Source organism: Microtus oregoni, unplaced genomic scaffold (genome assembly GCF_018167655.1).
Source record: "Microtus oregoni isolate MIOR12 unplaced genomic scaffold, Mior012 000055F_ref0000237, whole genome shotgun sequence".
Taxonomy (NCBI): Eukaryota; Metazoa; Chordata; class Mammalia; order Rodentia; family Cricetidae; genus Microtus; species Microtus oregoni.
In genome coordinates this window covers 12,698,205-12,719,600 of record NW_024543831.1, presented here as the reverse complement: position 1 = coordinate 12,719,600, position 21,396 = coordinate 12,698,205, and the positions used below count along the sequence as shown (strand labels likewise).

At 40.8% G+C, this 21,396-nt stretch overlaps 1 protein-coding gene across 1 annotated transcript in view; it reads left to right on the top strand.

The window, feature by feature from the left end:
* Window positions 1–1,942: 1,942 nt before the first annotated feature.
* The window catches only part of Scaper (S-phase cyclin A associated protein in the ER), a 343,723-nt gene continuing 324,269 nt past the window's right edge, over window positions 1,943–21,396 (top strand). The window contains exons 1-2 of the mRNA XM_041638504.1: window positions 1,943–2,019; window positions 19,684–19,747. Coding sequence (XP_041494438.1) covers window positions 19,742–19,747 — 6 coding nt within the window. The 5' untranslated portion in view covers window positions 1,943–2,019; window positions 19,684–19,741. The remainder of the gene's footprint in view (window positions 2,020–19,683; window positions 19,748–21,396) is intronic.

Genomic DNA, 21,396 nt, shown 5'->3' with positions numbered 1-21,396 from the left:
CTGTTTCCTCCCATTTATTAAACATAGATTCTTTTCTCACACAATATAATCTGAATACATTTTCCTTCTTTCTCCTCCTCCCAACCTACCCCCTTCCTACCCCCTCTTCTATCCAGACCCACTCCCTTTCTAGCTCTCATTAGAAAAGAACAGGCTTCTAAGAGATAACAACTAAATATAACCAATTAAAATACAGTAAGATAAAGAAAACCATCATATCAAAATTTGGACAACCCAAGGCAACACAAAAATAAAAAAGCCCCAAGAGACGGCACAAGAATCAGAGACCCATTCGTTCACAGTCAGGAGTCCCATAAAAATACTAAACTGAAAGCTATAGTATGTATGCAGAGGTCCTGGTGCCGACCGGTGGAGGCCCTGTGACTGCTGCTTCAGTCTCTGTGAATTCATATGAGCTTTGTTCAGTTGTTTTAGAGGCCTGTTCTCTTAGTGTCCTGTCCCCTCTGTCTTCCCCCTTCCTGCCCCATCTTCCTTGGGGTTCCCTGAGCTCCAAGGGGGATGATTTGAGGGAGACATTTCATTTAGAGCTGTGTCTGTCTCTCTGCACTGTCTGTCCATCTGTCTGGCTGTAGGTCTCATATTTGTTCCCACCTGGTGCAGGAGGAAGCCTCTGTGATGACGGCTGAATAAGGCACTGATCTAATCGTCATTTCTCTTTGGTTTTGGTTGAAGAGCTATTGATCTGCTTTGTTGTGATCGCCTTGTTCCATGGCTTTGGTCTCAGGTAAAACCACCACAGTGCCGAAGCCTTCAATACTTGGGCCTTTGGGGAAATTAAAAATTCAAATTACTGCTGGTTGTGCTAATAACATCAGTAGGATTTGCAGTATGGAAATCCCTAGTAACTTTGTAAAGAATGGGCAGAAACCAAAGTGCACTAAGTCCAGACCTGAATAGGAATTGAAGTAGGGGAGATATCTTGTAAACTGCAAAGTGCAAAAGGCAGCTAGAAAGTGGGATGAAGACATGTTGGAAGTGAGGATGGCAGTTGGGAGATTCCAAGTTGAAAGAGATTGAAGTTGTTTATATGTCAGGTGAAATAAGAGAAGATGCTTAAAAAGAGAAAGAAGACACTGATCATTACTTACGTTGTACTATGTCCCTTCTGTTTGCGTTTATTGTTTCCTCCCAGTTCAAGAACACTCCCTCCCCTCCCAGAATGCTTTTAGGGGGATTTATTCTGTTCGTTTATTAACTCTAAGCAGTTAGTGTATCCAATATGGCAGGTGCTTCATAACTATTTGTCAGACGACGGAGCTAATGGGTTTTCTAAGGAACCGAGAGGAGGGGGAAGATAGAAGGAGCCACTAATATAGTGCACATTTGTTTCCACAGCTCTTCCACCCCCGGAAGTGAGGTAGACTTCAGTCCTCATTGGTTTCCCACCTGCTGTGATACGATGATGTGCACACTCTCTTTTCCATTTAGCTCAGATCTGTGATTTAAATACCGACACATAGTCATCCCGTGCATACTACTGTCTTCTAAGTAGCTTAAACATATCTGTTAGGTCTTTGTTCCTGGATCCTTGGCTCCAAGCTGGCACACGACGCCTGAAAGAAGCCTTAAGGTGCAGGCTAAGCTCCGGAACACTATCAATCACAGATTTCTTGAGAGGACCTGCTAGGTCCTTCACGTACGGACTGTGGTGAAGAGACAGACCGGAGGGAAGGCTGAATCTGAGAAAAAGGCCCGTGCCGTGAAAAGCAGAGTTGGACTTTTATCACTCCACGGGGAAATAACAGCTCTGGGGAAGTAGGCGCTCCAAGGCTGGAAGAAAACTCTTACCTTCACTTCTCCCTTAAGCGCAGGGCTTGAATCCGGCTGCGCCTGCGCGAAAGGCCCTGAACCGCCTAGAGGGCGGGGCTAAACCTCGGCTGGCGTCACGTGGTCCGCCGGCCATCTGCCCCGCCCGGTCCTCGGCTGCCGCCCCGCCCCACCCCGCCCCTTTCCCGCCGGGACGCTGGGAGCCGCCCCGAAGTGCGCAGGGCGGACGGGGTAAGTGTCCGCGAGGGGCGCGCGTCGCTTCGACCCGGACGGACCCTAGAAGGGGCACGGGCAACCTGTGTTGTGGGGCTAAGGGACAAGATGGCGGCGGAACACCCTTCTACCTCCTTAGGCACCTGGACGTGTGACGGGGGAGGGGAGACACGGGGTCCACTAAGGAGGCCGGGCCGGGGTGGGGAGGGTGGAGCTGGCCCGCAGCCCCGCTGGGCTGTGAGGGTTGTGGGACTGTGGGCTCCATCCCGGCCGGTACCGGCCGGGGCTGGGTCCGGGACAGGATGCCGTCTCTTGGGGACAGTCGAGGCTTCTGGAATGTCCGGACTGCGGGGTCCTCAGGAGCTTTCTTGCCTGCATTTGACAGTTAATCGCTTCTGCATCTTTTCCTTCAGGGGTTTGCCCCTCTTTCCATGAACCTTTCTCATGGAAGCAGGAAGGGGAAGAATTATTATTTTCTTCTCAATTTCCAAATGTTTAATGTTGGGGCCTCAGGTGCAAAACGAAGGCCTCACACCTGGGTCGCCTCCTGCCTCAATGCCCCTGCCCCCTTAGTTTATTAGTGCCTTCCCTCAGCTCAGGTTTGCAGTCCTGTCCTGCTCAAGGAAACAGGTTAGAGTCAGCAGTTGACTGCAGAGCTTTGAACTTGTTACAAAGCAATCAGAAAATTGCTTCTCAAGCAGCTCCAGCCGCTGTCCAGGAGGATCCCTCTGAAGAGGGCCTTTTGGTCTGAGATCCCTTCATTTTGATACCGTCCACCTTATAAAATTGTTACTAACAGGAAATGATTGTTTCTGCAAAGAACTGCATAGCAAGCCTGCAGCAAATGCCCCGTTTTTCCTCTTTCCCCGATCCTTTGAAGCTGCCTTTGTAAAATTCTCCGCATTAGTCTGTTGGGCTGCTATAACAAAATACCTTAAACTAAGAAGTGTATGAACAACAGGGATTGTTTTCTCACAGTTCTGGCTGGGAATTCAAGAAGAAAGTACTAGCTTATTCTGTTTGGTGATGGTGTGCTTTCATATTGTAGATGACACTGTCTGTACCCCCACATGAGGAGGGACAGGGGTCTTCCTTTAACATCTTTTTCAAGGATATCAGTCCCATATATGAAGACTGTGAGTCTTAATTACTTCCCAAAGTATTTACCTATTGCTGTCACTTTGGAAGTTAGGATTCCAGTATGAATTTTGAGTAGACACAAACATTGTCAACATAGGACTGTGATTAAATACCTGATGTTTTTATGTCATAACCGGGGTTGCCATATAAATGTTTTACAAATAATTTCGGTGACTGGGTTCCCAAGGTTTTATACAGATTTTTAAAATGTTTTTCCTTTGTGCTTCCTAGACCTTAAGAAATTACTGAAAGATTGACTTGATGATAGACTTTATTAGTGCCTTTGTGAGTGATTTAGTGATAAGGTGACAGACTTCAGATGTTCTCTTGTTGTCTTCCTGCTTCCCCAACCCCCACAACCTAATCCAGTTTTAAAGGAGACACAGAAATCCTTTGGGAATTACATGTAAATATCCTTCAATCTCTAGAAATAGATGGGGCAAGGGAAATTGCTCAGTAGGTAAAATGCTTGCAGTGTAAGCATGAGGACCTGAGTTCAGATTCCCAGTCCCCATGTAAACATCAGACACATGGGTGCATTCCTGAAATCCCAGTGCTGGGAGGTAGGAGACAGAAGGCTCCCTGGGGGTCCCCTGTCCTTTCATTCTGGCCTAATTCAGTGAGAGGCCCTGTCCCCCACTACCCTGCCAAAAGGTGGAGGGGCTGGGAAGCTGCCTCAGTGGGTAAAGGGCTTGACTGTGGTTTAGATCCCACCACCTACATAAAAGCCACATGTAGCAGTCAGTAAATCTGTAACCCCACTTCTGGGTGATGGTGGTTGTGGCAGAGACAGGTCGCTCCATCCCAGGAGCTTGATGACCAGGCAGACTGGTTAAATAGGGTACTCCAGATTCATGAGAGATCTTGTCACAAGAAAAAAAAGAAAGAAAAAAGAAAAAAAGTGTACAGTGTAAGGAGGACACGTTGTCTTCCATGTCAACCTTTGTCCTTTGTGTTTACACACATTTGCACACACACCTATTATCCCTTCCCCAACACATAAATAATAAGGTAGAGAGTGGCTGAAGAAACATGTGATTTTAACCTACTGCATCCACACAGTCGTGCTTCCCCACACATGCATACTTGTACACACAGTGTATGCTGTTATGTTCTAAGTGATACAACAGTCTTCTCCTATGGTACAATATCAATACCATGGAACTGTCGGTTTTGAAACTGTAGACATAAAGATTACAAATGGCTGTGGCTGGAGAAATGGCTCAGAGGCTCAAGAGCACCAGTTGCTCTTTTAGAATAACTGAATGAGGTTCAGTTCCCAGCAATCACAGATGGTTCATCACCAGCCCTGGGGGATCCAACACCTCCTCTGGCCTCTTCACACAGCAGACATGAGGAACTGCCGGATGCTGTACTAGGTTAGCTGTACCAGTTTACATTCCCCCTGCAGTGTGTGAGGAAGGTGCCAGTTTCTCTGTTTCCTCTGCCACTCTAGTCCTGTCTTTTGAGTGTAGATATCTGAAGTGATGCTTCATTGTGGTTTTGATTTGTTTCCCTTATGACTAGTGATTTGAACATCTTTTCTTGTACTTGTTAGTCATCGAATATCTTTTGCAGAAATGAGGACATGACCCTTTAACCTACATAGTGCTACTATTTTAATTTGAGATGTGTTCCACTTTTGTGCACTCTTTGAATTACTTTTTAAAATTTATATCATTAAAGGGATTGCTTCCCAGAAATCCTTTGCTGTGTTGAGATTTCTTTTGGGTAGCACACACCACCTACTCATGTTCATTAGTGCACATATTGCAGTATCTTTCTTTTTGGTCAAAGAACTATCTTGAATTTTCCCAGAAGAAAGAAAATTTAAATTTTTCTTTTGAGAAAAGGTTTTGCTATGTAGCCTAGGCTGTCCTCTTATTCAGAAAACTCCTGTCTTAACACCACGACTGCTTTCAGTTTGGCGGTAGAGATGATAATCAACTTAGTACCAAATTTAACAGTAGTGCCTGAGGCATGGTGGTAAGCTTTGGAATAAATCAGGGTCTGGCAGGATATAAGAGATTATGATTTTGTTTTGAGCCATTATTTTTATTCTGTAAGTTAAAAGTGTATTTAAATTTAGTAATTAGCACTTTTAATAATTTAACACTTTGGTGTTTGTAATTGTGGTAGAGTTATAATTCAGAAAATCAGGAAACCATTGATGAGCATGCACTCACAATCTGTATATTGTATGGTTATCAGGTTTTGGTGGTTCTGGGACATCAGGTTCTTCACATAAAATTTCTTTGCTTTTGAAAATAACCCTATGGGGTAGATAGTTTTACTCCATTGTCAACGGAGAACTCTTAAGCTAAAGCAGTTAGGTACCTTTTGGAAATGTTGTGCAGTATGTACAAGGCAGCCTTGGAGTATGTGTGAGTCTGACTTTAGAGATCACATTCTTCTCACTGTGTCCTTTGGATGTCTGCTCTGTTTTCCAGTGGGTACCACATTCTTCTCTCATCCCTACAGCTTAGTTTATATGGTCATAGGATTTTTGTGTCTGCTTGCAAAGTGTGTGTTCTCTAAAGCTCTCTTTATTGGGAAGCCTCGTAGAGTGCACAGCTTCATAGACTGGTTTTGGAGTGATGGAAAGCAGGTGTTTGTGCTGAACCAGTGAGCCCTGCAGTGCTGCATTCTTCTTTCCTGCAGTCTTTTGAGTGTTTACTCCAGTGATTCCAGTAGGGGAGCGGTCTTCAGTCATTGATACTGACCCCAGGGTCAGGAAATGTGAGAGAAGTGGGAGAAAGATGAAAGCATTTATGATGCACTGGGTTTTATGTAGTATTTCAGAAATTATTTGGACATCTATGTGTCATCTGGTGGAAAGTTCCTCGCTAGCACAGGGAATAAATAATAACATATCTAAAGTTGCGTAACTGTGATTAGAGTAAATAGCGAGATCAGAAGTTGCTCCCTCAGTGTATATTCTTCCCTACTATCTGAGTTTATTTCAGAATATATGTATCTCCCCTAGTTCTCCTGAGAGCTTCTTGTATGGGGGTTTTGCTTGTATGTTTATCTATGCACCACATTCCTGCATTGCCTGCAGAGTCCAGAAGAGGGCACTGGGTCTCTTAGAACTGGAGTTATAGATGGTTCTAAATCTCCACACTGGTGTGGGGTATTGAACCTGGGTCCTCTGGAAGACTAAATAATGAACCATCTGTCTAGCCCATTTGCAGAATATATCTATCTTTCCTGGAAGTTCCTTCTGCTCCTTCTGAATCCCTCCAACCAATTCAACTTCCTCCTTTTTTTAAAGACTAATTTTGCCTATTATGTAGCTTGACATAAACCGCCATTGGATATTCTCTTGTCCTTTCTTTTTGTGGGTATAATATGTGGTATTCCTCTGTTATATTTGTAATTAGTTCATTCCCTTCTGTTGGTGAGTAGCACTCTGTTACATGGATATACTGCAATTTGATTATTTTTCTGTTGATGGATATTTGAATTGTTTCCAAGTTGGAGCTATTATGTATAAAACTACTTCGAACATTTGTTTATAAATTTTTGTGTGAAAATTAGTTTTTGGGGGAGGTCATAAATATTTAGCCTTCATTTTTATAGATGAGAACAGTGCTACAGAAGTTAAAGGACTTCTTTTAACATGTTTCTATTTAATATTCATATATGCATAAGTTGTGTTTTAATTAAATCCACCTTCATTCGTCCCACTCCAATTCTTCCCATTCTTCTTCCTCCCCACTACATGTGCTCTCTTTTTAAAGATACCCATGGAGTCCATTGAGTGTTGCCTGTTTGTACATATGGGCGGTTCCATGTACTGGATGGGGAACACTACTGAGCACGGGTAGCCTTTCAGGGCCCACATCTCTGAAGAAAACTGTCTTTCCTTTCCTCGTAGCCACCATTTGCCAGATAGCTCCTCAGACAGGGATGGGACTTCATGAGCCCCTCTTATTTTGACGCTGGGACTCTGACTCGCATGATTTTGTGCATTGATATGTGTTTCCAACTGCTGGGAGTTGATGTTTGTAGCTACCTTGCATGACTTCTTAATGTCCTATAGCTAGAGCCAGTGATTTGATCGATTTCAATAATTCTTTATACTTTATAGTACACTTTCCTCAAATTTTGGATGAAAAGTATGAGTACATGTGTGTATTATAATATACATATATATGTATATATATGTTATATTAGTCTTTGAGTTCAGGCTAAGGTTTCTATTAGCAGGAAATTTTAAAATGTAGGTTTCATGATGGGAGATATGGTTTTACAGGTAGAATGCTTGTTTAATATGTGTTAGGCTGTAGGTTTGATCTCCAGCACTGCAAAAGAAAAAAACCCAAAAAACCACGTTTCTTCATGATGCTGACTTTTGAGCTGTGTTCGAAGAATTGGTGGCTTTAAAAGTTTTCTTTTAATTCACATTTTGTTTGTTTGTGTGTGCATGCACATGATCATGATCATGTTTACACTTGTGTACATGGACAGAGGTCAGAGGATAAAGTTGCCACAGTTGATTCTCTCCTACCATATGGGTTCTAGGACTCCAGCTCTGGTCTTCAGACTTGGCAGCAAAGTGTCAAGGGAATGATGCCACCCACAGTGAGTTGGATTTCCCCACATTACTTAATTCAGAAAATCCTGCACAGATTTGTCTATAGTCCAACCCAGTGCAGACAATCCCTCATTGAGACTGTCTTCCTAGTGATTCTAGGTTGGGGAAGTCAACAATTAAAGCTAACCATCATGGAATATTTAAGAACTAATCTCTTAGGTGTTTTCAGGTATTGGCTTTAACTATAGTGTCTATGCTGTACAATTAGCTCTAGAATTTTTTCAGAATCCCCAAGGAATTTTGTGCCATTTAATTTGTATCTCTCTATCTCTCTCTTCTTCCCTCCCCCTCTCATCTTCTAGTTCCTGTCTATTACCACTCTACTTTCTGCCTCTGTAAGATCAATTACTTTATATTTCACAAATAAGTAAAATCATACAGTATTTATTTTTCTGTATTGGCTTTTTTTCTTAGCATAATATTCTCCAGCTTAATCTGTGTTGTTAAAAAAAAACACGATTTTCTTTTCAAAGGTTGAATACTATATCATACTTCTGCACAAACAGCATGTTTTCTTTGTGTGATCATCTGCTGACAGACACTCTGACTGATTATCTTGGATATTTTGATTAATGCTGAAAACAACATGTAATATCTTTAATATTATTATTTAATTTCATTTAGATATTTACCAGAAGATAATATAGTAATTTTAAAAACATTTTGAGGACTCTCCATCTGTTTTCCATAAAGGCTTTACTAATGTACATTCCCTATAATGATGTAAATGATCTTTTTCTCCTAGCATTTTTGAGAACAGTATCACTTGATCCTGGAGTGTAATTTTCTTGATGTGGTGTTTGGATTCATCTATTTTCTCAGATATATTGGTTTGTAGCTCCTTCCTTCATCTTTTCCTTCCTCTTCACATTCAGTAATGTTGGCATCAGAGTAATGTTTGTATCATAGACAGAGGTTGGAATAGTTCTCTTCCAGATTTTTAGAATAGTTTGATAATTCATAGTAGTTTGATTTAAAAGTTTGGTAACATTCAGCAGTAAAACCATCTGGTCCTAGCCTTTCTTTGTTGGCAGGCTTTTTAATTCAATCTCATCACTTATTATTGATCTCTTCAGGTATTCTGTGTTTTTGCAATTCTGTTTTTTTCTTGATTAGTCTGAATCTAAAAGGTTTGCCAATTTTACTACAACCCAAGTCTTGCTGGCACACTCCTGTACTCTAGCCCTTGGATAGTGCTGGTAGGTGGATCAGAAGCTCCAGGCCATCAGTGGCTATCTAGAGTTTGTATCCTAAAACTTTAAAAAGATTTATTTTTTTATGTATATAAGTGTTTTCCTGCATGTATGTATGTGTATCATGTGTGTGACTGTAGAGGCCAGAAGGAGGTGTCAGAGACCCTAGAACTGGACTTACAGGGTACTGTGAACACCATGTGGGTTCTGGGAACTGAATCTGGGTCCTCTGTAAGAGCAGTACACTGCCCTTACCTGATGGCTCCAGGCCCCTGAAACGTTTCTTTTTTTTTTTATTTTGTTTTGTTTTTAATTAATTTATTTATTTAAAGATTTCTGCCTCCTCCCCGCCACCGCCTCCCATTTCCTTCCCCCTCCCCTGATCAAGTCCCCCTCCCTCATCAGCTCGAGCAATCAGGGTTCCCTGACCTGTGGGAAGCCCAAGGACCGCCCACCTCTATCCAGGTCTAGTAAGGTGAGCATCCAAACTGCCTAGGCTCCCCCAAAGCCAGTATGTGCAGTAGGATCAAAAACCCACTGCCATTGTACTTGAGTTCTCAGTATTCCTCATTGTACGCTATGTTCAGCTAGTCCGGTTTTATCCCATGCTTTTTCAGACCCAGGCCAGCTGGCCTTGGTGAGTTCCCGATAGAACATCCCCATTGTCTCAGTGTGTGGGTGCACCCCTCTCGGTCCTGAGTTCCTTGCTCGTGCTCCCTCTCCTTCTGCTCCTGATTTGGACCTTGAGATTTCTGTCCGGTGCTCCCATGTGGGTCTCTGTCTCTGTCTCCTTTCATCGCCTGATGAAGGTTTATATTCAGGAGGATGCCTATATGTTTGTCTTTGGATTCACCTTCTTATTTAGCTTCTCTAGGAACGTGAATTATAAGCTCAATGTCCTTTATTTATGGCTAGAAACCAAATATGAGTGAGTACATCCCATCTTCCTCTTTTTGGGTCTGGCTTACCTCACTCAGGATAGTGTTTTCTATTTCCATCCATTTGTATGCAAAATTCAAGAAGTCCTTGTTTTTTACTGCTGAGTAATACTTTAATATGTATATATTCCATACATTCTTCATCCATTCTTCCATTGAAGGACATCTAGGTTGTTTCCAGGTTCTGGCTATTACAAACAATGCTGCTATGAACATAGTTGAGCATATACTTTTGTTGTATGATAGGGCCTCTCTTGGGAGAGTGGTTGGTATTGCTAGGTCTAGGGGTAGGTTGATCCCGAATTTCCTGAGAAACCGCCACACTGCTTTCCAGAGTGGTTGCACAAGTTTGCATTCCCACCAGCAATGGGTGAGTGTACCCCTTTCTCTACAACCTCTCCAGCAAAGGCTATCATTGGTATTTTTGATTTTAGCCATTCTGACAGGTGTAAGATGGTATCTTAAAGTTGTCTTGATTTGCATTTCCCTGATCGCTAAGGAAGTTGAGCATGACCTTAAGTGTCTTTTGGCAGTTTGAACTTCTTCTGTTGAGAATTCTCTGTTCAGCTCAGTGCCCCCCCCTGAAACATTTCTTAATTAGATCAAGCAGTTTTTTGGTGGACTCTTGAGAATTTATATATATAGAATCCTCCCTGGTTGGTTTTTTTTTTTTTTTCCTACTTGACACAAATCTATACTGATCTGGCTAGAGCAGTGGTTCTTAATCAGTATATCAGAGGGTTTATATCCGTGGGCTAAAAGGAGTCACATGATGAGAGTGTATAGTCACAGGGACGAGCCACACGTGATGGGCAAGTTGCACATGGCAAAAACATGTTTTTCCATAGAAGCATATAAACAAATAACAGTTGTAATGAATATTCTGAAGTAAATTCACTCCTATCTGCTATACCTGGGAGGGGCATGAAAACATATTTGAAGACCAATTTTGTGTTTTTGAAGAAACTGAGGTTCCAAGACTCCTGCTTTGTATTCTTGGAGTTTTCTCATAAGCAGTTGTATTTTTCCTCACACAACTCCATTCTTGGACTGTGTTCTGACACATGCTTTGCTATTTATATTTCCATTTTAATTTGTCCCAAGGTGTTTTATTGTTTCTCCTTTGATTTCTTCCTTAACCTTTAGGTTGTTGAGGAATGTGTTGTTCAGTTTCCATATATTTGAATTTTTTTTTTTAATTTTTTTTATTGCGAAAAGAAGAAAAAAAAACATAAACAAAAAACAAGTTACCACCTCCTCCCAGCCTCCCATTTCCCTTCCCCTCCTCCCACCCTTCTCCCCCTCCTCCCACCCTTCTCCCCCTCCTCCCACCCTTCTCCACCTCCTCCCACCCTTCTCCCCCTCCTCCCACCCTTCTCCACCTCCTCCCACCCTTCTCCCCCTCCCCCCACTCCCCCCCCCCCCCCCCCCCCCCCCCCCCCCCCCCCCCGCTCCCTCTCCAGTCCACAGAGCAGTCCGGGTTCCCTGCCCTGTGGTAAGTCCTAGGTCCTCCCCCCTCCGTCCATATCTAGGAAGGTGAACATCCAAACTGGCTAGGCTCCCACAAAGCCAGCACATTAAGTAGGATCAAAACCCCCTGCCATTGTCCTTGGTGTCTCATCAGCCCTCATTGTTCGCCATGTTCAGAGAGTCCGGTTTTATCCCATGCTTTTTCGGTCACAGTCCAGCTGGCCTTGGTGAGCTCCCCGTAGATCAGCTCCACTGTCTCAGTGGGTGGATGCACGCCTCGTGGTCCCGAATTCTTTGCTCATGTTCTCCCTCCTTCTGCTCCTCCTTGGGACCTTGGGAGCTCAGTCCAGTGCTCCTGTGTGGGTCTCTGTCTCTATCTCTATCCATCACCAGATGAAGATTCTATGATGATATGCAAGATATTCGTCAGTATTGCTCTAGGATAGGGTCATTTCAGGTTCCCAATCCTCAGCTGCCCAAGGAACTAACTGGGAACCTCATCTTGGGCACTAGGGAGCCCCTCTACGGTCAAGTCTCTTGCCCACCCTAAACTGGCTCCCTTAACTAAGAATTGTGGTTCTGTGCTCCCCTATCCACCTTTCCTTTATCCCAATTCTCCTGTTTCCCAGGTCCCTCCTCCTTCCCTTCTACCTTTTCTCTCCCCATCTCCCTTTACCCCCATCCCACCCCATCCCCAAGATCCCATTTTCTCCCCGGAAATTTGGTCTACTTCCCTTAGCCAAGAGGACAACTATATGTTTTTCCTTGGGTTCACCTTCTTACTTAGCTTCTTTAGGTTCACCTCTTGTAGACCCCGTGGTCCTTATTTATGGCTAGAAACCAATTATGAGTGAGTACATCCCATATTCATCTTTTTGGGTCTGGGACACCTCACTCAGGATAGTGTTTTCTATTTCCATCCATTTGCATGCAAAATTCGAGAAGTCATTGTTTTTTACCGCAGCGTAGTACTCTAGCGTGTATATATTCCATACTTTCTTCATCCATTCTTCCATTGAAGGGCATCTAGGTTGTTTCCAGGTTCTGGCTATTACAAATAATACTGCTATGAACATAGTTGAACAAATGCTTTTGTCATTTGATAAAGCATCTCTTGGGTATATTCCCAAGAGTGGTATTGCTGGGTCCAGGGGTAAGTTGATCCCAAATTTCCTGAGAAACCGAAACACTGACTTCCACAGTGGTTGCACAAGATTGCATTCCCACCAGCAATGGATGAGGGTACCCGTTCCTCCACAGCCTCTCCAGCAAAGGTTATCCTTGGTGTTTTTGACTTTAGCCATTCTGACAGGTGTAAGATGATATCTCAAAGTTGTTTTGATTTGCATTTCCCTGATTGCTAAGGAAGTTGAACACGACCTTAAGTGTCTTTTGGCCATTTGAACTTCTTCTGTTGAGAATTCTCTGTTCAGTTCAGTGCCCCATTTTTTAATTGGGTTAATTAGCATTTTAAAGTCTAGTTTCTTGAGTTCTCTATATATTTTGGAGATCAGACCTTTGTCTGTTGTGGGGTTGGTGAAAATCTTCTCCCAGTCAGTAGGTTGCCTTTGTGTCTTAGTGACCATGTCCTTTGCTTTACAGAAGCTTCTCAGTTTAAGTAGGTCCCATTTATTCAATGTTGCCCTTAATGTCTGTGCTTCTGGGGTTATACATAGAAAGCGATCTCCTGTGCCCATCTGTTGTAGGGTATTTCCCACTTTCTCTTCTATCAGGTTCAGTGTATTCGGGCTGATATTGAGGTCTTTAATCCATTTGGACTTGAGTTTTGTGCACGGTGAGAGATATGGGTCTATTTTCATTCTTCTACAGGTTGACATCCAGTTGTGCCAGCACCATTTGTTGAAGATGCTTTCTTTCTTCCATTGTATACTTTTAGCTCCTTTATCGAAAATGAGGTGTTCATAGGTTTGTGGGATAAAATCCGGGTCTTCTATACGATTCCATTGGTCGACTTCTCTGTTTTTATGCCAGTACCACACTGTTTTCATTACTGTAGCTCTGTAATAGAGTTTGAAGTCAGGGATGGTAATGCCTCCAGAAGATCCTTTATTGTATAGGATTGTTTTGGCTATCCTGGGTTTTTTGTTTTTCCATATAAAGTTGATTATTGTCTTCTCCAGATCTGTGAAGAATTTTGATGGGATCTTGATGGGGATTGCATTGAATCTATAAATTGCCTTAGGTAGAATTGCCATTTTTACTATGTTGATCCTCCCAATCCAAGAGCAAGGGAGGTCCATCCATTTTTTGGTATCCTCTTCAATTTCTTTCTTCAATGCCTTAAAGTTCTTGTCAAAGAGATCTTTCACTTCCTTGGTTAGATTTACCCCAAGATATTTTATGCTGTTTGTGGCTATTGTGAATGGTGAAGCTTCTCTGATTTCCCTCTCTGCTTCCATATCCTTTGTGTATAAGAGGGCGACTGATTTTTTGGAGTTGATCTTGTATCCTGCCACATTACTAAAGCTGTTTATCAGCTGTATAAGTTCTTTTGTGGAGTTTTGGGGGTCGCTTATGTACACTATCATATCATCTGCAAATAACGAAAGTTTAACTTCTTCCTTTCCTATTCGAATCCCCTTGATTCCATTATGTTGTCTTATTGCTATTGCTAGAACTTCAAGCACTATATTGAAGAGGTATGGCGAGAGTGGACAGCCTTGCCGTGTTCCTGAGTTAAGTGGGATGGCTTTGAGTTTCTCTCCGTTTAATTTGATGTTAGCTGTCGGCTTGCTGTATATAGCTTTTATTATATTTAGGTATGACCCTTGTATCCCTAATCTCTCCAAGACGTTTAACATAAATGGATGTTGAATTTTGTCAAATGCTTTTTCAGCATCTAATGAAATGATCATATGGTTTTTTTCTTTCAGTTTATTTATATGCTGGATTACATTGATAGATTTTCGTATGTTGAACCAGCCCTGCATCTGAGGAATGAAGCCTACTTGATCATAATGGATAATTTTTCGGATGTGTTCTTGGATTCGATTTGCCAGCATTTTGTTGAGGATTTTTGCGTTGATATTCATGAGTGAGATTGGCCTGTAGTTCTCTTTCCTGGTTGAGTCTTTGAGTGGTTTTGGTATCAGAGTAATTGTGGCTTCATAAAAGGAATTTGGTAATGACCCTTCTGTTTCTATATTGTGGAATACATTAAGGAGTATAGGTATTAGGTCTTCTTGGAAGTTCTGGTAGAATTCTGCATTGAAACCATCTGGTCCTGGGCTTTTTTTGGTAGGGAGGTTTTTGATAACAGCTTCTAATTCTTCGCGACTTACAGGTCTGTTTAGATTGTTCACCTGGTCCTGGTTTAGTTTTGGTAAATGGTATTTATCTAAAAAAGCGTCCATTTCTTTTACATTTTCCAGTTTTGTGGCATACAGGCTTTTGTAGTAAGATCTAATGACTCTCTGAATTTCCTCTGTGTCTGTGGTTATGTCCCCCTTTTCATTTCTGATCTTATTAATTTGCGTGTTCTCTCTCTGTCGTTTGATTAGTTTGGATAGGGGTTTATCAATCTTGTTGATTTTCTCCAGGAACCAGCTTTTTGTTTCATTGATTCTTTGTATTGTTTTCTGTGTTTCTATTTTGTTGATTTCAGCCCTCAATTTGATTATTTCCAGTCTTCTACTCCTCCTAGGTGAGTCTGCTTCTTTTTTTTCTAGAGCTTTCAAGTGGGCTGTTAAGTCTCCAGTATGTGCTTTCTCTGTTTTCTTTAGGTGGGCACTTAGTGCTATGAACTTTCCTCTCAGGACTGCTTTCATAGTGTCCCATAAGTTCGAGTATGTTGTTTCTTTATTTTCACTGAATTCAAGGAAGACTTTAATTTCTTTCTTTATTTCTTCCTTAATCCAGGTATGGTTCAGTAGTTGACTGTTCAGTTTCCATGAGTTTGTAGGCTTTCTGGGGGTAGCATTGTTGTTGAATTCTAACTTTAATCCATGGTGATCTGATAAGACACAGGTGGTTACTAATATTTTTTTGTAACTGTGTAAGTTAGCTTTGTTACCAAGTATATGGTCAATTTTCGAGAAGGTTCCATGAGCTGCAGAGAAGAAGGTATATTCTTTCCTCTTTGGGTGGAATAATCTATAGATGTCTGTTAAGTCCATTTGCTTCATTACCTCCATTAATTCTCTAATTTCTCTGTTAGGTTTCTGTCTGATTGACCTGTCCATTGGTGAGAGAGGAGTGTTGAAGTCTCCTACTATTAGTGTGTGCGGTTTGATGTCTGCCTTGAGTTTTAGTAATGTTTCTTTTACGTACGTGGGTGCTTTTATATTAGGGGCATAGTTATTCAGGATTGAGACTTCTTCCTGATGAATTGTTCCTGTTATGAGTATAAAATTCCCTCTCCATCTCTTCTGATTGATTTAAGTTTGGAGTCAACTTTGTTAGAAATTAGTATGGCCACACCTGCTTGTTTCTTAGGTCCATTTGCTTGATAAGCCTTTTCCCAGCCCTTTACTCTGAGTAGGTGCCTGTCTTTGTGGTTGAGGTGTGTTTCTTGTAGACAGCAGAATGTTGGATCCTGTTTTCTTATCCAATCTCTTAGCCTGTGCCTTTTTATAGGTGAGTTGAGTTTTCTTCTCATTAATGATTTTTATAATAGTGTAATACCATATGTGGTCATAGTATTTGTTTTGTGGCATAGCATATAATCAATCGTAGAAAATGTTCCTTTTGTGATTATAAATAGTATATACTCTGCTGCTGAATGTAATATTCTAAATAGGTTAGGTTCATTTGATCTGTAGTATTATTCATGTTAACTTTTCCTTAATGGTTTTGTGCCCAGATCTGTCCTTTCTCTAAAGTGGGTTATTAGGCTGGTAAGATGGGTCAAAAGGCAAGATGCTGATCCCTGAGACCTACATGGTGGGAGGGTAGAATTGCTGTGGCATGCATGCACCTCTCCAATGAATAAGAAAATGTGCTATTTTTTTTAATGTGCGGTATTAAAGTCCTTAATATTAGATCACTATACTTTTTTCTTCGTTCCTGTTAAAATTTGTCCTGTCTTTTTAGTTACTCTGAGTTTGGGATATAGTTATAATTGTTATATTTTCTGAGGAATTGACTTTTCCTTATCATATGATGACGTTTTTGGCAATTTTTGACTAAAAATCTGTTCTGTTTGGTAAAATACCTCTGTTTTCTTTGGGATATCATTTACATGGAATAATCTTTTTCAATCCTCCCACTTTCAGCTTATTTTCTTCCTGAAGGATAAAGTTGCTTATTGACAGTATGCTGTTTGATCATTTTTTTACAAATTTGTTTAGCTACTCTTTCCTTTAGATTGGGGGATGTAATCCATTTATAGTAGTGGTAGATAGAAAAGCCTTTACCACAATAGATGGGTTCTGATTTATACTTCTTTCACTGTCAGTTTCTCTCCTGATATTTTCTTTGTGATTTTATTTTTAAATAATGATGTTTTGATTTTTTTTAATCTTTACTCACTGTGTATTTACTATAGGTTTTTCTCTGTGGTTATCATAGGCGTACATAAAGCATCCTGCAGTTATAGTCTGTTCTAAGATGCTAAAACATTAGCTTCAGCTGGTTTACACCTATAATCTCAGCACTCAGGAAGCAGAGGAAGGAGGATTATGTATTAGAGGTTAGCCATGGTAAAATAGCAAAAACCTGTCAAGAAACCAAAAGCATGCCTTTAGTTCCAGATGTTGAGAGGCAGAAGAAGGTATGGATTGCTGTGAGTTCTTGGCCAGTTTGCTCTATGTAGTAGGTTCCAAGTCTGCCAGGGTTACATAGAGAGACTCTATCTCAATTCCCTTCTCACCAGAAAGAAGAACAAACAAAAACAAAACAAAACAAAACAAAAAAACCCAAGCAAACAAAACAAAAAACAAAAAAAATCAAAACACCTTCCAAGCAAAAACAATAAACACACACATAAAATTGCATTAACTGTCTATGTTAATGATGTCCTAGATTACAACTTTCTTGTATTATGTATCTTTATAAATTGTTGAAATTAATGGTTTTTTATTTAGTGTTTTGAGACAAAGTTTGCTCTGTCATCAAGACTGGTACTGTACTTCTGGCCCCAAGTGGTCCTCCTTTCTCAGTCTCCTGAGAATCCTGAATTACATGTGCCATTCACTCAGCTTCATTTCTTTTCAATGTTTGCATTTTAACTTTCTTGTTAGAGTTAAAAGTTATTTCATACCATCACTGGTGATTTACTCTTCATGTGGTTAGCACCCTTTCATTTCTTGTAGGCTAATCTGATGGTGACGAGCATCCACAGCCCTTGCTTGTTTGGGAGGGTTGCAGTTTTACATAGGTGTCATTGCAAAAGTCACATTGGCCAAGACAGAGAAGGGACCCCAAGTACAAATCTCTGAGGCCCAAGTCTTAAGAAACATAAAGAGGCCAGTGTGGCTGGATTGGAATGAATACTGGCAAGGAGCAGTGAAGGATGGGAAAAATTTGGGGTGAGATAGCTGACTGTGAAGACTGACTTTCACTTGAGCGACGTGGGGTGGTGTTGGAAGTTTGTGAGCATGGGCAATGCACATGAAGAATGCAGTGGTTTACCCATGCCTACATCATGTACAATGTCATTCACCTCCTTAAAATTCATCTATGTGTTCACAGAGCTGCATGTCTGTACCAGAGTGGATTTTGGGACATTGTTCCCACCATAATAGCCTGTTCTCATTTGTGGTTACCTCCATTTTCTCCTCGATTCCTCTACATTTTGACTTCATTATTTATAATTAATTATTATTAATTATTCTGGACAGTTTATATAAATGAAATCATACAATATGTGATCTTTTATAACTTTTTTTATAATGTATATAATGTTTTCAGAGTTCACCTGTGTTTAAATATGAGAATTTAATACTTTTTATGGCCAAATAATCTTATATTGTTTGGTTATATCAAATTGTGTTTAATCTTTAGCCAATGGGTATTATGCCATTTTGATTATAGCTTAATAATGCTATTATGAGCATTTGTAGTTATTTTGGGGGGCTGTCTGTGTGTGCATATTCTTGCACTTGAGATGCTGCTTTAAAATTATATTCTTACAGTGCAGGCAACTGAGTCCAGGCCCACAAGTATACGAGGCAAAAACTCTACCATTGGGCCACACCCCCGCCTGAAAGTGTATTAAAAGAGCATATTCAATTGATGAAAGCTATAGGATTTGGTTCTTAGAATTAGAATGTTTGATTTCATCTGCTACTTTTATTCAGTGGTTCTTGTTACAGAGTTAGGTACATACACACAGACACACACACACACACACACACAGACAACACACACACACATACTAGTTTCTCTGCTTTGTGTTTCTTTTGAGTGAAAATTTGATTACATTAAGTAGGTATCCTGAAAGGTAAGGTCCGTTCTGTGAGGATACTTACATAAAAGGTGATTAAAATGTTCTGATAAAATTTTAGTTTATGGAAGTTCTTTTCTTAAAGATATGTTTTTATTTTATGTTAATGAATTTTCTTGCATATATGTATACCATGTACATGTCTGGTGTCCATGGAAGTCAGAAGAGGGAGTTAGAGTCTTGGATCTGAAATTATGGATGGTTGAAAGCCACCATGTGGGTGGGTGCTAGGACCTGAACCTGAGTCCTCTGCAAGAGCAACAAGTTCCTATCACCATTGAGCCACTCTCCAGCCTCCATTTAATGGAAATTCTTAAGGAGAGGTTACACATTATTTTCTGTGTTGTGACTAGAAAGATGGCTCAGCAATTAAAAACACTTGTTGCTCTTGCACAGGACCCAAGTCTGGCTCCTAGTACCCACAGGGTGGCTCATAATCCTCTACAATTCCAGTTCCTGGGGGCTCTGATGCCCTTTCCTGCCTTGACAGGCACATATACTAGTTACATGTGGATTACATTACATGCAGACCCTTAAATATTAAATAAAATTAAAATATACTTTTAAGTCAAGCATATAAAATGTATGGGGTGTGTTTTGTGTAAAGATATATACTGAAAAGAAGTTTAGTGCCTCTGGATTAGGATATACTATGATAGTCCTGTAATTAGTGTTGTTTCTTTTTCATTTTGGAGTATTAAGGTACTCTTCAGGGTGGAGTTTTTAAAGCTTACTGTATACTGTGTATCCTAACAGACAATAAAATGTAGTTTTATTCACTTTTTATATTTACTCATTTTATATTTCAATGAGGAACATGGAGGGTGAGATTTTAACTTTTAATGATTACATATGATTTTATGATAATGCTATGAGTAAGGAAATATATATATATATATATATATATATATTTATACATATATATTTGAATTGCAGGAATCATAACCCATGGGATTATGTGTTAAGTGATCTTGCCAGGGAAGAGAATTAAAAAATGATGGTAAGTACATCTATTTTAATTGTATTTCTTTGTTTGTTTATCAGTGTTACATGTGCCATAGTGTGTGCCTGGGAAGATCAGAGAACAGGTTTCAGGAGTTGATTGTTTGCTTCCACCCTATGTGTCCCTGGGATCAAATTCGGTCATCGGTGTAAACGGAGGTTTTTCTTTACCACCCAGCTCTGAAGCCCCTTCTAAATAATCACTCAGGTTTAATATTAATTAAAACTATTGTAGCATGAATTCTAATTGGTCTTAATAATAAAAACCCAGAATCAGATATTGGTTAATGCTGAAAGAGCAGACAAGCAGAGCAGCCAGCCAGTAGTTCTTACCTCTAAATCCTTAGACCAAAGGATTTATAGACCTTTGGTCTAAGGTCCTATGAATCCTCAAACTGCATCTGTCTCTACAAATCCTCAGACTGTCCTGAGCTCCTGTCTCCTTCTGCCTATATTTTTCACTCTATCCATCCATATCACTCCTGCCTCCACCTCCCTCTTACTGGGATTAAAGAATGTGATCTTAAGTGCTGGGATGACATTTTTGTGAGCTCTGCTTCTCTTTTAGACAGATCTTGTATAGCCCAGGGTGGCCTTGAACTCACAGAGATCCATTTGCCACTGTGTCTGAGTGCTGGGGTTAAAGTTGTGTGCCACCACTGCCTGGTCCCTATGGCTAACTAGTAATTTAGCTCTGCACTCTGATATTCAGGCAAGTTTTTTTTGTTATAGCATAAACAAAATATTACCACACCTATAACTCAGGCTTATTACTAACTAGCTATTTTATCTTAAATTAACCCATTTCTATTACTGTATATTTTACCCCGAGGCTCATGGCTTGTAATTTCATTTTTCAGGATGTCCTGCTCATTTAGTGTCTTGGTGGTATCTCCCTCTGACTTAACCCTCTTCTCTCTGTATCTCTGCCTGAATTTCTTGCCTAGGTATACTCTGCCTTGCTATAGGCCAAAATGGCTTCTTTATTGACCAATGATAGGAATACATATTTATAGCTTACAGGAGAATTATCCCACAGCACTTGGTCTTGGCAGCAAGTGCCTGTACCCACTGAGCTGTCTCCCTGGCCACTGTGATCAAGCTGGCTTAAAAACTAACTTTAGGTTTTCACTTGTTTGTTGCTTGCTTCTCTTTTTCCTACTTCCTGCCATCTACTTTTCATCTTTAAACTTCAGTCTCAGTCGTTGTTTCAGGCGCTGCTCCTGCCTCCGTCTGATGCTTGTCAAGTGTGGGTTAGGAAAACAGCGAGAACTAGCTTCTCTTGTTACAGGTAAATCCAAGCTGACTTCCTAGGCTGCCTTAATCCTAGGGCACTGATGTAGGGGAACTAAGAACGGAAGCAAACATGCTCTCATTCCTCACACTTCTACAACTCAGTGTTTCCAGGCACTTCTGTATACCTGACACTACTCAAAGGAGCGCTTAGGAAGAGGGAATGTAGTCTTGGACTTAGGAAGAGGGAATGTAGTCTTGGACTTAGGAAGAGGGAATGTAGTCTTGGACTTAGGAAGAGGGAATGTAGTCTTGGACTTAGGAAGAGGGAATGTAGTCTTGGACTTAGGAAGAGGGAATGTAGTCTTGGACTTAGGAAGAGGGAATGTAGTCTTGGACTTAGGAAGAGGGAAT